Source organism: Elephas maximus, chromosome 3, assembly GCF_024166365.1.
Source record: "Elephas maximus indicus isolate mEleMax1 chromosome 3, mEleMax1 primary haplotype, whole genome shotgun sequence".
Classification (NCBI taxonomy): domain Eukaryota; kingdom Metazoa; phylum Chordata; class Mammalia; order Proboscidea; family Elephantidae; genus Elephas; species Elephas maximus.
This window is the reverse complement of record NC_064821.1, coordinates 89145074-89158628: the sequence shown is the minus strand read 5'-3', so window position 1 is coordinate 89158628 and position 13555 is coordinate 89145074. Positions and strand designations below refer to the sequence as shown.

The following is a 13555-nucleotide window of genomic DNA, read 5'->3' as shown; positions in this document are numbered from 1 at the left end:
TCAGTCCTAAAACCAACAAAGTCCCAGGCAAGCAAACCAGGACAAGTTGGTCACCCTACACCCCCTGAGGTGCCCAAAGGTTTTACTCAAAGTTCCCTTGTTCTCCACTGAATGAGGGACAAGAAATCAGGAGTACATATTAACTTCTCTAGCTTCTATGCTGCAACCTGTACCATCGTTTGCTGCCAAGTGTTCTGTCGGTTTACTACTTATTTTATATTAAGCTCAAAACAATCCAACAGAATAGTAGGGAAATAAGTAAAGGGTGGAGTTCCGGGTGATACAAACCGTTTAGGCACTCTGCTACTCGGTGAAGGTTAGTAGTTCAACCCCACTTGGAGATGCTTGAGAAGGCAGGCCTGGTGATCTGTTTGCAAAATGTCACAGCCTTGAGAAGGCTATGGAGCAGCTCTACTTGGCACACAAGGGTTTGCCATGAGTCGATGGCAACTAACAACAACAAGGAAAGAGCATGGAAAAGAGGACACATTAGGATAAATCCTCAGGTGATTTCTAGTTAACGCAAGGCAAATAAACACAACCTGATAGAAAAGGCTGGGCTTCAGTGTAACAGCCATACAACTATGCCCCCATTTAGTCCTGTCATCTCCTCATGCCCTTCAGTGTGTTGTATTTGTAACCTTTGGTTTCTGTCTTCCTTTTCAGGTGTCTCCAGTGAAAATCTGTGACTTTGACTTGGGTAGTGGGGTGAAACTGAACAACTCCTGCACCCCCATAACCACACCAGAGCTGACCACTCCAGTACGTATGGCTGGGCACATTGTGCCACTCCCTTCCAGGTGCCTGTACATTTGGAGTAGCCTCTGACCCAAAGCAGTGAAGTCCAGAACAGAGAGCTAAGGAAGGGGAAACCAAATATACCTGTACCATTTTCTGCTGCCTGGCTTGTCATTTGGCTCACTGCTTTGCATTAGCCCAGCAGAGCTAGTGCTTAGTTGCTAATGAAACTGACGTTAGAGTTTTTAGTTTTGGGTAGGTCTTCTCTGCTAATGAAGAGACAAAGGCTTGTATGTGTAGCACGAACTGAGCCCTGACTCCTGACCTAGGTAAAGACAGACACTACTCCCTCTCAGATGTGGGCACAGGGATAGCTCTGTGAGTCCCTTCCCACTGCTGATGTCATAGCATATCCATCTTTACTGATGAAGTTTGGGAGCTGTCCTTCCCCACAGTGGAGGATGGATAGTCTCTCTGCAGTGAGAATTGCGAGGCTTCGGGCTATATGCGTTAGGGTTGCTTGGCTAAGTTATCTGTTGCTTTCTGACTTCACATTTCACACCCAGATGGTGCTGTTGGGAGCTACTTCATAAGACATCTCTTGTACATACTTGATATCCTATAATTTTTATGATTCTTTTGAGATTTACATGCTTCATAAGTGAAATTTTCTATTAACCCTTTTCTAAGACATTCATTTAAATATGCCTATATTGTGTCTTATTCTAAGCAACACTATTAAGAGTGTTTCTGTATTAGCTTCTAATACACTGGGCTACCTTGTTCTCAAAGTCATTAGCTCTAATTGCCAATAACAAAGAAAATATCCTTTCTTCGATTACCATCTTCCCATCAAATTAGTTTTGTGTGTGTGTTGGTGAACCTGAAATAACATGGAGGGGAGCAAAAAAGAATTTGTTTTATTCCTATCAGCAGTTTTCTGTGCAAGTGGGAGGGAGGAATCCTGGATTCTGCCCTGGGGCTGCCACTGCTGTGCTTGGACAAATCCCTGTCCCATCCTAGACCTTGGTTTTTCCACCTATAGATGGTAGGGGGGATTGGATTTGTTCTAAGAGCTCTTCCAGCTTTGGTGGTCTTCTAAATTCTTACACTTCCTTGCTCTGAGCTAGCAGGGCAGTTTGATGGGACTTCACTTTAAGAAATCCTTGTTTTCTGACATTGGGTCTCCACAGATTCCCCTCCCAGAGTACATGTAAGGACTTGAACATTAAGTGTCTGTTTATAGAGAGCTGGGGCAAGGAGAGATTTCTGGAGCTTATTGACCAAGGGTATCTGCGTCCTGGAGAAGGACCTAAAAGATAAGGTGGCTTAGAACTGATCCTGTGGGTCATGAGGGATTATAGGACTCGGTTTACAGATGTTCACTTGGCCTATGTTTTCTCAGTGCTTCGGTGGTATCAAGTGAGCTCTCCGGCTGGCTTTCATGATAACTTCCTGCTCTATAACTCCACCCTCTTGTTCAGTTCCCATTATATTCTGCTCTTTGCCATCACCTCTCTTGTGACTAAGCCTCTCTTCTTCTTCTGCCTTTTCCCCCTCCCGCAACCTTGGCCCCCACAGTGTGGCTCTGCAGAATACATGGCCCCCGAGGTGGTGGAAGTCTTCACAGACGAGGCTACTTTTTATGACAAGCGCTGTGACCTGTGGAGCCTGGGTGTGGTCCTCTACATTATGCTGAGCGGCTACCCCCCCTTCGTAGGCCACTGCGGGGCAGACTGCGGCTGGGACCGGGGAGAGGTCTGCAAGGTGTGCCAGGTGAGCCCAGCCCCAGGGACCCACCCCCTTGGCCTTACTGAGAGGGTCAGTGTGGTTGTGGGGATGCCAAGCAGGACTGGCTTGGGGATTGTTCCTGGTCTGGGTGGAGTTTTATAATGCCCCTTTCCTCCCTTATCCAAGGGCAGTGATTCCAAGAGATAGTGGGAAAAGAGGAACGTAAGAACCAGGGATTGGAGGCCAAAACTACTAAAGGCCCTAAAGTGAAGGAAGAGTTCTTCCTAGCCCACTTTCCCATTCTACTGATGAGCACACCGAGGCAAGCCTCACCCCTGTGGCTCCTGGTATACAGGACAGAGCACTGGGCTATGAATGAGAAGATAGGGGCTCAAGCCCTGCTCTGCCACTGGCACTGGTGGGAGTTCACCTTTCTGGGCATCTGTTCCCTCATCTGCCAAAGTGGGTAACGATACCCATCCTATCAGTCTCTGAGAGCTGTTGGGAAGTTCTGTTGGAACACAGAGAGAGCCCTGCAGAGATGAGCAAGTGAGGAACTGGTCAGGGCAGCCATCCCAGCCAGGGGTCTAGCAGTCATTAGCCTGAGACCATTTCTCTGCTGGAGAACATTCCACTGTCTGCTTGACAGGGTCAGACATGTCACCTGCATGGACAAACTCCATTTTCTATTTTCTGAGCATACAAATTGAAATGGGAAACATGCTCGAGGCAGCTGGATAGTTGGTGTGAGAGGGCACCAGGTTGGGGTGAGACCCAGACTCTAGGCCCTGTACCAGCCACTCATGTCACCCCTGGCAAGTTCCTTCCCTTGTCTTTGTGGGAAGTGGACAAAGTGAGCTAGAGGTAGCTAGGATTTTGCTTATTGCAACAAGTGTTCACTGAGTGCTGGTTCTGGGCCAGACCCAGAGTTGGTCAGGCTGCCAGGGTGTGTGAGACATAATCTCTGCCCTCAAGGAACTCATGGCTTATGCAGGGACTCTCAGCTTCCACGCTACTGACATTGAAGACTGGATGATTCTTCATTGTGGGGGCTGGCTGTCCTGTGCATTAGAGGATGTTTAACAGCACCCCGGGCCTCTACCTACTAGATGCCCGTAGCTCCCCTGCCGGTTGTGACAACCAAAAGTGTCTCCAGACATTGCCATATGTCCCCTTGGGGGCAAAATCATCCGAACTGAGAACCACTGGTCTAGTGGGTGAAAAGGATAAGTAAATTGATAATTTCAATAGAACAAGGTAAAACAGAAAAGCTGTTCTCAGCTCAGCCTGATGTCAGGGGAGGATTGTTAGAGAAGATGATATCTAAGCTGAGTCTTAAAGGATGAGAAAAAGTTCCCTAGGGAGTCCCTGGGTGGTGCAAGTGGTTAAGTGCTGGACTACTAACTGAAAGTTTGGCAGTTCGAACCCACTCAGAGACTCCTCAGGAGACAGGCCGAGCGATCTGCTTCCAAAAAGTCAACAGCCTTGAAAACCCTATGAAACAGTTCTGCTCTGCACACATGGGGTTACCATGAGTCAAAACCGACTTGACAGCAACTAACAACAACAACAAAAGTTCCTTAGGGGAAGGAGGGAGGGAAGAAATAAAAGTGGAAGGGACAGGACAAACAAAGACATGGAGGTAGGAAACAGCTGGGCATGTGTGTGCAAGGAAGACCAGTGGAAGTGTGAGGCTGATGATGGTGGCAGGTGAGACTGAAGAGACTGCCAGGAGTCAGTTCCTGGGGGCCCTGTATGAAGGGCCAAAGTATCTGGGCTTTGTTCTGTATAGGTGATATTCCCCATTTAACCCTTTAGCATGGCCACCCTGGCCAGCCAAAGGTGTTCTGTGTAATAATGATTTAGCCACGAGCCGCAACTTCAACTGAGGTCTGTTGGATCCAGGGTGATCACACTGATGACAGGAACCTCCTGTCCGTGTCCTGGCCACTGAGACCTCAGAGGACTCTTCCTTCCCTAGAACAAGCTGTTTGAGAGCATCCAAGAAGGCAAGTATGAGTTTCCTGACAAGGACTGGGCGCATATCTCCAATGAGGCCAAAGACCTCATCTCCAAGCTCCTGGTTCGAGATGCAAAGCAGAGACTCAGCGCTGCCCAGGTTCTGCAGCATCCATGGGTGCAGGGGGTGAGTGACTCCAGGGAGGGGTGGCATTCCACCTCCACAGGCCTGCAGCATGGCCATGAGGAAGCTCTCACAGCAGCAGGTACTAAACACCAGCCCCGGTGGCTGACGTTGGGATAGCAGCTTCAGTCCCTATGTATGCAGAGTAAATCGACTACTAACTTAGTCCCAGACTGATCCCCTTTCGCAGGTCAGAGACCAAGCCCCTAGCTGACCCATGCCTCTCTTGAGTGAACAGAGACTTCTGGGGGTTTGGCACATACATCCCACTATTGACCAACACACAGCCCAGGAAGCAGTGTGGCATTGTCATTTGGGGCCTGTAGTACTATCCCCTTATGTAAAAATGTCATCCAGAAGCAAGGCCTTGCTACCTACTTGCTGTGTAACAGCATTGGGGACAAATAAGTTCTCCTCATGGTCCTGGGTGTCTGGGTACAGCTGGCCTGAAAGGCAAATGACAGTGCTTTCTCTCAGGCTAAGGATTCGGCCTTCACTAGAATCATTTTTGAAATCTTCCTTACTTAGTCATGATACCTGACTTCTGCCACTGCATGAGATCTGCCAGGCCCACCTGTGAGTGACTGTGTGTCCTTGATCTGCCAAGCCCTAGCCAGCTGCAGTGACCCAGCCAGTGGAAGGAGACGAGAAGTTGCTAGCCCCATGTTACAGACAGGGATCCAATCCAAGGCACAGAGTCTCTAAGTGGCTAAGAGTTACAGTCTTTAACTGAGCACCTGGCACATGCCAGATATTGGCAGTACAGGGATGAGTAAGACCCAGTCCTTGTCATCTAGTGGGGAGAGGTAGATAGGAATAAATGACACAATGGTGTAATGAATGCTTATAAAAAGCAGTGGAAGCACAAAGGGACAAGGATCTGCCTCTGCTTGAACTGGGGTAGGGGGGTGGCAGAGAAGGTGAAATTTCACCCGGGAAGTGACCTTTGAGTGGGGTCTTGAAGGATGATCAGGACTTTGCCAGGCAGAGGAGAGGGGGGCTGCCCATGCAGGGGGAGCTGTATTGAGGGCTGTGACTTCAGATCATACCTTTCTTGCTCTCTCCTTGGAAGGGCTGACCCTGCAGGCAAGCACCACCAAGTCCCCATTCTGGGCTGAGAGCCTGTAGCAACCTCCCCACTCTGTGCTGGCTTGGGTAGGGGCAGCTCTTGGAAGGAGGGAGCAGCGCTTACCCACACATCTGTCCTTCCCATTCTAGCAAGCTCCAGAAAGGGGACTCCCCACGCCGCAAGTCCTCCAGAGGTAAACTAAATGCAACCACACCCAATGTCCTTTCTGGGCTTTGACTTTCCCTCAAGCTCTCAGATGTGGTGCGGGTGGGGGTCAGGGAGCCCATCTCAATGCTCAGGCGTCATCCTCCTCAAGGGGCTCTTGGGCCCCCATTTCCCTACTGCACCCTTTCTCCCTCTACTGTATATCTACTTCCTCCCTTCTCTTCCTCCACCAGCATGGCTTCCCCTGCCCTCCAACACCTTTCAAACCCCTACTCGCACTGCTTATAAGAGAAATACCTGTTTTGCATATCCACTTGAATCCACAGAACTAGGCTTACCTATAACTGGAAGTCAGCGTTTACAGGCCGTAGACAGACCCTACCTTGGTCGTCTTCTGCAGCCACGTGTTGGTAAAAGTAGCAGGTGTCGGGAGCTCTATAAGGTTGCGGGACCAATTGTCACACATCCTAACAGATGTACAGTAATAGCAATGGCCACCAGGCACCAAATATTTGCCACATGCCAGACATGGTGCTAAGGGCTTTACAAATATCATATCCATAATTTTCATGATAAATTTAAAAGATAGGTACTACTATTATCCCCATTTTATAGATGAGAAAACAAGAATAAAGTTAACTTGCCCAAAGCCACACAGTAGCCTTGGGAACTGGACTTTAAACCTGGATCTGTTTGACTCTAGAGCCTTTTTAACAACTAGATTGTGTTCCTAGTGAGCACTGCTCTACTCCCAAAGCAGCCAGGGTTAAAGCACTGAGGGAAACCCCTTTGAGAACAAACCTCATGGCCAGTGTAGGAGTTACATGCAAAAGCCTCTCTTATACCTGTATAGTCTCAATTGATTTTGACCCAAGATACTTGTGCCCAGCTTGGGTTCCTACCTTATTCTGTAATAGTGCCTCTAGATCCCCCTGGCTAGTTTCAAACCTCAGATCCACCTTAGAAGATTTATTCAGCAAACCCAAAATGCCCGTTATATGCTAGCCATGGGCTGGGTTCTCCAGACACAGGCCTAAGACGTACAGCCCCTGCTCTTGGCGCTGCTGCCATGACGGGGAGAGGGATCTACACAGTGAGTCTGATCCGCTGTGGCCCTTGCTCCAGGAAAGTTATGTGCAGAGTTGTGGGAGCTCAGAGGAGAGGCTTCTGAATAGAAGGTGGCATTTGCCCCAACTGTGAAGTCCAGGACCGTTCTTGAGCCTGAGAAGCCATTCCCAAAGAAGCCAAGGCAGCCTTGGTGAAGTAAGATTACAAACTCAAGCAAGAACTACTTTGGAGAGAGTAGCTCACACTGGCTCTGAAAAATCTGGTAGGAGTCTAGAACTGCAGCAGCTAATGGGAGCATCCAGGAGCTGGCGTGGCTGACCCTGATTGAGTCCTGCCTCCTTCTCCTCTGTGCCTTTGCCCTGCCCCAGCAGAAATAGCAGCACCATGGACCTGACTCTCTTCGCTGCTGAGGCCATCGCCCTGAACCGCCAGCTGTCTCAGCACGAGGAAAACGAGAACCAGCTGGCTGAAGAGTCCGAGGCACTGGCTGAGGGCCTTTGCTTGGTGAAGCTTTCCCCTCCCTCCAAGTCACGCCTGGCCCGCCGGCGGGCCCTGGCCCAGGCAGGCCGCAGTGCAGATGCCAGACGGTGCCCAGCACCCACAGCACTCTGACCCACACAGTACCCCCTTCTAGGCCCTAGGTCTGTCAGGTATTACCCCTGGAAAGCTGTGAGGTCATTGTATGCAGAGCAAGCCAAGGGACCTTCTCTGTAGCCCCATTCAGGCCTTCCCCTCCACAAAGGCCCTGAGGTTCCCACCCAGCCCCCCAGTTCCCCAGGGTCCTTGAGGAAAAAGCTTTTTCGAAAGGGGTTGTCATTGAAAAGGAAAGCAATCACTTGTCACTTTGTATAATCACCAGTGGTGATGGGGACAGCTCTTTGCTAGGCTCCTGCCCACCTGCTCACTGCCTACAGATCCAGCGTGCTCTCCTGACGGCCAGTGGCTGGGGCTGCAGCCTTCAGGAAGCGAGCTTTGAGAAACGTCAGTTGACAGAGGCCGCCGATGTGTGCCTCTTCCCTTTCTGCACAGTCACCCTGCTCTGGCGGTCCTTGCCACCTTCCTCTGTCCTCCGGACAGACGTCCTGTTTGCCCGTCCTCTCCCTTGACTGAGCAGAGCCATCCCCCCAAGTCAGGGGAGGACAGGGAGCCTTCTGCATTAGGCAAACCAGAGCAGTCTTCCAGCCTGTAGCACAGAGAAGCATATAATCTTTCTTTGCCGTGACCGAAATGTGTCCCTCATTTATCATCCTCTTCCTTGTTTGTGGTTGCTGCTAAAGTCAGTATTATTTCATTTTAAAAGGGGTGGGGGGGGGTGTTTTTATTAAATTGTGCTTTTCCAGCGAAGATGGGACTTTAAATTCCCACTGCAAGCCCATAGACTTTCCAGAGTGTGTAATGGCTTGCTTTTCTTCCCTGAATGTCCGTGCGTTTGGGTTTTAATCTGCTTTTTCTTATTATTCTAACTGGTTTTAAGCTGTTACTATCATAGGCAACTGAGAGACAGTCCCAGTGTCAGCAGCAGCTGCAGTGCCCCTCAGGTATGGTATGGAGGTGGCACAGGCCTGGGCAGTTCAGTGGTGCTGGGTGCCTGCCTGATGTGGAGCCAGAGGAGAGGCCAGTCGGCCTGTGTCAGAGGCGGCCGCTGCCCTGGTCTAACACCATGGTGCCTATTGCCAGAGAACTTGAAGGTTCATCCATTGCCAAATAAGCCGAGCTTTTGAATTACATAAAGAAAATAGATTTGCACATGTCAGACAAATAGTGATGCTATTATATATTGTGTGTTTTAATAAAACTTTCAATTTTACCCATGGTACTCTTTTCTTCAGCTGTAGTCCTGAGAAGGACACAGGCCTTCTGGACTGGGGCTGAGTCCAGCCAGCTGGGAGAAGGCACCCCTTGTCAGGACCTTTAAAGGTAGCATCTCATTTGATCCACAAACAGGATGAAGGCAATAGCATTGCTTTGCTTTTTTAGGGGGAAGAAATTAATCAAACATTGATCAGTTACCTACTCTGCTCCACGACCCAAAGATGAGTCAGAACAGCCTCTGCTTTTCAGGACCCCCCATCAAATGAAAGAAGTGCTGTCAGCATCCATCACACCAACATCAAAAAGTGCTTTAGTAGATGTCCTCTGTATCTGCCTGGCCCATCCACCCCAAGCAGGAGCAAATGTGCCCTCTGCCCTCTGTCAGGAAGCACTGCTGAGGTTTGGCTGAAAACCTGTTGTGTGCCCAGGACTGTGCTTGTCTGCCAGAGTTGGCAACAAAGAAAAATGGTACCACATCCACAGCCTTCACGTACATCATGCAAAGGATTTTCGTGTGCGTTGTCCCATTTAATCCTCAGAGCCAGTCTGGAGAGGGCAGAGGGCGGCTGGATTGGGAAGGACCTTTATATGTTCCCAGAGAGGTGGCAAGGGTAGGTCTAAGGGTCCGGAGCTGACTGGGTGCTCCTGGGAGCTTTTCTTCCTGGAGAGAGAAGAGAGGGGAGATGGGGTTAGGGGCTCTTCAGTCTAGCTGCAGGGGATGGGCCAGGCTACCAGCTGTTTTATACCGGAATACTTGGCGTATTGAGGAGAACACACCTTTTGTTGAGAGTCTTGCTTTATGCTCACCCTCACATCCCTCCTTCATCTACCCGGTGCGGGATTAGCTAGAAAAGCAGGCCTTTTGCCCTGCGTCCCAGCCCCTGAGGGCCCAGAACCAGGGTATAAGTTCTACCTCCAGACGCCAGCCCCAACCTGGATCAGCTCTTGTCCAGCTTGGCCCCACAGGGATGTGACTTCGAGGGGCTTCCTGGAGCAAGCTGCCTCTACCCCTCACCCCTGGCCAGCCTGCAGCTGCAGCCCTGTCTCGTGTTTCCATGCCTTTGCTCAGGCTGCACCCTCTACCCTGCCCCCCTCCCACCCTGGTCTACTTGGCAGAGCCCTTCTCACTCTTCGTGGCCCTGCTTATGTACCACGCTGCCTGCTTTGGTTTTGTTTTTAACTAGCTTTATTGTGCACTTACTAAGTAACAGGTACTTTCTAAGACATTTACAGGCATCATCTCATTTAATTCTCACAGCAGTCCCATGAGATGGGTACTATTATACCACTTAACATGGAAACCCTAGTGGCATAATGGTTAAGTGCTATGCCTGCTAACCAAAAGGTCAGCAGTTCGAATCCACCAGAAGCTCCTTGTTAACTCTATGGGGCAGTTCTACTCTGTCCTATAGAGTGGCTATGAGTTGGAATCGACTCAAAGACAACAGGTTTTGGTGGTTTTAACATGAAAAAGCAGAGAAAGGAAGAATAACCTGCCCAAGGCAGTACATCTAGGAGTGGTGGAACAGGAATCCCTGACTAAGCCTGGGTAACCCCAGAGCCCCACTACCTGGGTTTAAATCCCAGCTTCACCACTAGGCTTTGCCAAGGCTGTGGGCTTTGGACAAGTCCTTAATCTTGAGGGTCTTGGTTTTCTCATAAATTGGGGGTGATAGTGCCTACCTCATGGTGCTGCTGTGAATTAATAAATGTTAAGTATTTAGAGCAGTTCTAGACACATGTAGTAAATGCTCAACAAATGTTAGCTATTATAATTTGTTATTTTTATTGTCTGCTTGGGAAGAATTATTCAATTCATGGTCCCATTGATGGATACGAGGTTTCTCCCTTTCTTTGCCTCAGAGAACCCACTACAGAAGGGCTTATGTGTTGCGGAGATGGACCTGGGGCTTTCAAGGTGGGCCAGGCCACAGGCTCTCTGCAGGATCCACCTGCTGACAGGCTGCCCTGGCCTTCTGGGTTGGAGTTCCTGTCCCAGAGGGGCAGCTGTGGTACCAGGGGAAGAGCCTGAAGTTGGGGACCAGGGCCCTGGGTTCTAGCCCTGCCTCTGCCACTATTTGCTAGGTGACCTTGGGAAGTCCCTAGCCCTTTCTGAGCCCCAGGGCGTGTGCCTGGCTCTGCTGGTAGGGGCAGATGTGTCAGACACCGGGACCTCAGAGCCCCTTCCAGACATGGAAACCGGAACTGTGGAAGCCAGTTCCCCAGCTCTAGGGCTGATGCTTGGGTGGGCCTTAGAAGGAGAGAGCTGGTCCCAGCCAACCGAGCATCTCAGGCCTCTTTTCTCAGAATCCAGTTAGCTGGCCATGGCCCCAGCCCCAGTCCTGGTTCAGCCAGACCCTGAGGACTCATGGGCATGAGGATTATCCAGTCTTTCTCCCTCAACATGTCCACCTGCCTAAGCTCTGGACCCTCCTCCCTCCTGGCTGACTGCCCCTCCCCCGACCCAGCTCCATGACTGTCAGGGCCTTGGTCCCATGACAACTGTCCAGCTGCTTCAGGTCTGGAGGGGGCCGAAAGAACAAATCCCCCCAAGGCTGGCCCTCTTGTTACTATGGTAGCCGTTGCCTTAGAAGCTGCTTCCCTGATTTCAGTTTCCAAACAGTCCAGGAAAGCTTCTCGTCCCCCCAGGGGGTTGGTGAATGAATCACACTCTTTTCCAGAGTTCTGACCCCTTGCGGAAAATAAACAGGACTAAATCAAGCTGGAGCCTTTTCTCCCACTCTTCCTCCCCACCCCCACGCCACATTTTGCTCTGGTGCCTCTGAGAAGGAGAGAGCATGAGCACACACTCCAGCCCTTCCTGCACAAGGAGACAAAGAGGAGCAATCTTGTGGTGGAACTCAGAAATGTGCCCTGGCCTGGCTGCCCCTGACCCAAGCCACACCTGAGTCCCATAGCCTCCAGAAGCTCCCAGGCTTCAGCAAAGGGGACCAGATGCTTGTGAGGGGTGGGGAGTGAATGAGGGTGCTCAGGCTCTAGTGCCTTGGGCTTCTGTTTCAGAGAGAGGAAGGCCCTTGAACTCATTTACCTATTATAGCAAGCACATCACCCAAGGACAAACATGTGTCTTCTTTTTCATAGTTGATAGAGCCCAAATCCATGTTGAGGAAAGAATTGGTAAATTTCCTCTCTAAATTTATAATCCATGGAGGAGCAGGCATCCAAAAAAAAAGTTTTAATAGCCCTTAATGATTCTCTCAGAGCCCTGGTGCCACAGTGGTTAAGAGCTACGGCAAGCTATGGCTGCTACCTAAAATCTCGGCATTTGGAATCCACCAGCCACTTCTTGGAAACCCTATGGGCCAGTTCTACTCAGTCCTATACGGTTGCTATGAGTTGGAATCAACTCGACAGCAACAGGCTTTTGGTTTTTGTTTTAATGATGCTTTCTTTGTCGTGGGCTTGCTTGGCTGATTCTTTTGAATACATGTCTCCCTCTGATGGTGGGGTTGCCAATTACTCCCACCTCAAGACAAGGCAGAAATGCGGGGCAGAGATGTACTAGAGTACTCCTAGCTGAGAAGGAAATCTGGACACCTAGGTTCCATCAAGGACTCTGGGGGAATCTCTCTACCTCCCCATGTCTCAGTTTCCCCATCTGCTCAATAAAGAAGCTGGGATGGCTTGTGGTTCTGTGATTTTCTAACTCTTAAAGGCTTATGTGTCTTTCCTCCAGATTCCCTCCCCTGACTCTGTGCTCTGAGAGATTTACAATGTCAAAGGAAAACTCTAATTTAGAATTTGGTCTCCATTTTTTGGAGGTCAGTGTGATCTTCCAGAATCCACGCAGATATCCCCAAATTCAGCCTCTGCCACCCCCATCCCCATTCACCAGATGAGGAAAGCAGGGTTTAGTGCAGTAGAATTGGCTTGTCCAAGTCCCACATTGTGTAGGTTGCTTGATACCATGGCTCGGAGGAGCCTCTGTCTTGCTGCTGGTGTGGGAGAGCTGCCCTCAACCCTAGATGTTGAAAGGGGCCTGCACAAGCCTTGCCCTCCGTCTAGTCCAGAGTTATACAAACACTTAATGGGGATAGAGAGCGCTGTGGAGGGTGTTTAGATTCCCAAAGCCCAACATCTCGGGAACATGTTTTCATGGACAATTATTTTGGCGATTCCTTCTAAAACTAGTCAACAGAGGATCAATTACGTGTGACAAGACATGGGCTGTCATTTGATGCCTAATTAGAGGAATAATCAGACCTCGTTCTGGCAGGAGGCATGGGGGATATTGGCAGCAGGCAGCTGTAGCTAGGGAATGCCCCACTCCAGGGGCTTCTTTTGGGGGGCCAGGAACATGGCCCAAGGGCCCATCCATGCTCTACAGTCACCGTTCTCTCCAGATACCTTCTGGGTTCACTGCTGTCCTCACCCGGGCCTCTCTCCAGCTTCCTGGCAATGCCATCCTTCAGCTGAAGCTCAGCTCAGGTGACCATGGCCTTCTTAGGCCCCCACCACACCCAAGGAAAGCCTCTTGTTAGAGACAGAGGCTCCGTGGTGCCTGCAGCCCTCCTCTTTGCTGACTGAGGTGGCTGTGCAGGTCCCAGCCCTCCCTTGAGCTCTGTCCTTATGTCCACAGGCCAACTGTGTTCTCTGGTCCTCTCCAGCTGTGATATCCTATGGAACTCAGAGGCCTCCTCAAACACTCCCTGAAGTTGCCCACGAGGGGCTCACAGCCTACAGGGGGAATAGAGAAAACAAGGCCAGAATGTAGGCACTTAGAGCGGGGGCCTGGGAGCAATGGTGGCAGCCCTGCCACTCAGGGTGACCAGGGAAGGCTTCACAGAGCTGGGGCTGGCCAAGCAGGG

At 50.4% G+C, this 13555-nt stretch overlaps 1 protein-coding gene across 7 annotated transcripts in view; it reads left to right on the top strand.

Moving 5' to 3' along the window:
* The window catches only part of MKNK1 (MAPK interacting serine/threonine kinase 1), a 55491-nt gene extending 46770 nt beyond the window's left edge, over nt 1–8721 (top strand). For 6 of the 7 annotated variants that reach the window (XM_049879190.1, XM_049879191.1, XM_049879192.1 and 3 more), the window contains 5 exons: nt 667–762; nt 2320–2514; nt 4451–4615; nt 5831–5874; nt 7283–8721. In XM_049879190.1, the coding sequence (XP_049735147.1) occupies nt 667–762; nt 2320–2514; nt 4451–4615; nt 5831–5874; nt 7283–7526 (744 nt within the window). In that variant the 3' untranslated portion in view covers nt 7527–8721. The remainder of the gene's footprint in view (nt 1–666; nt 763–2319; nt 2515–4450; nt 4616–5830; nt 5875–7282) is intronic. The other variant, XM_049879196.1, reaches the window with a different exon arrangement.
* The last annotated feature ends 4834 nt before the right edge of the window (nt 8722–13555 follow it).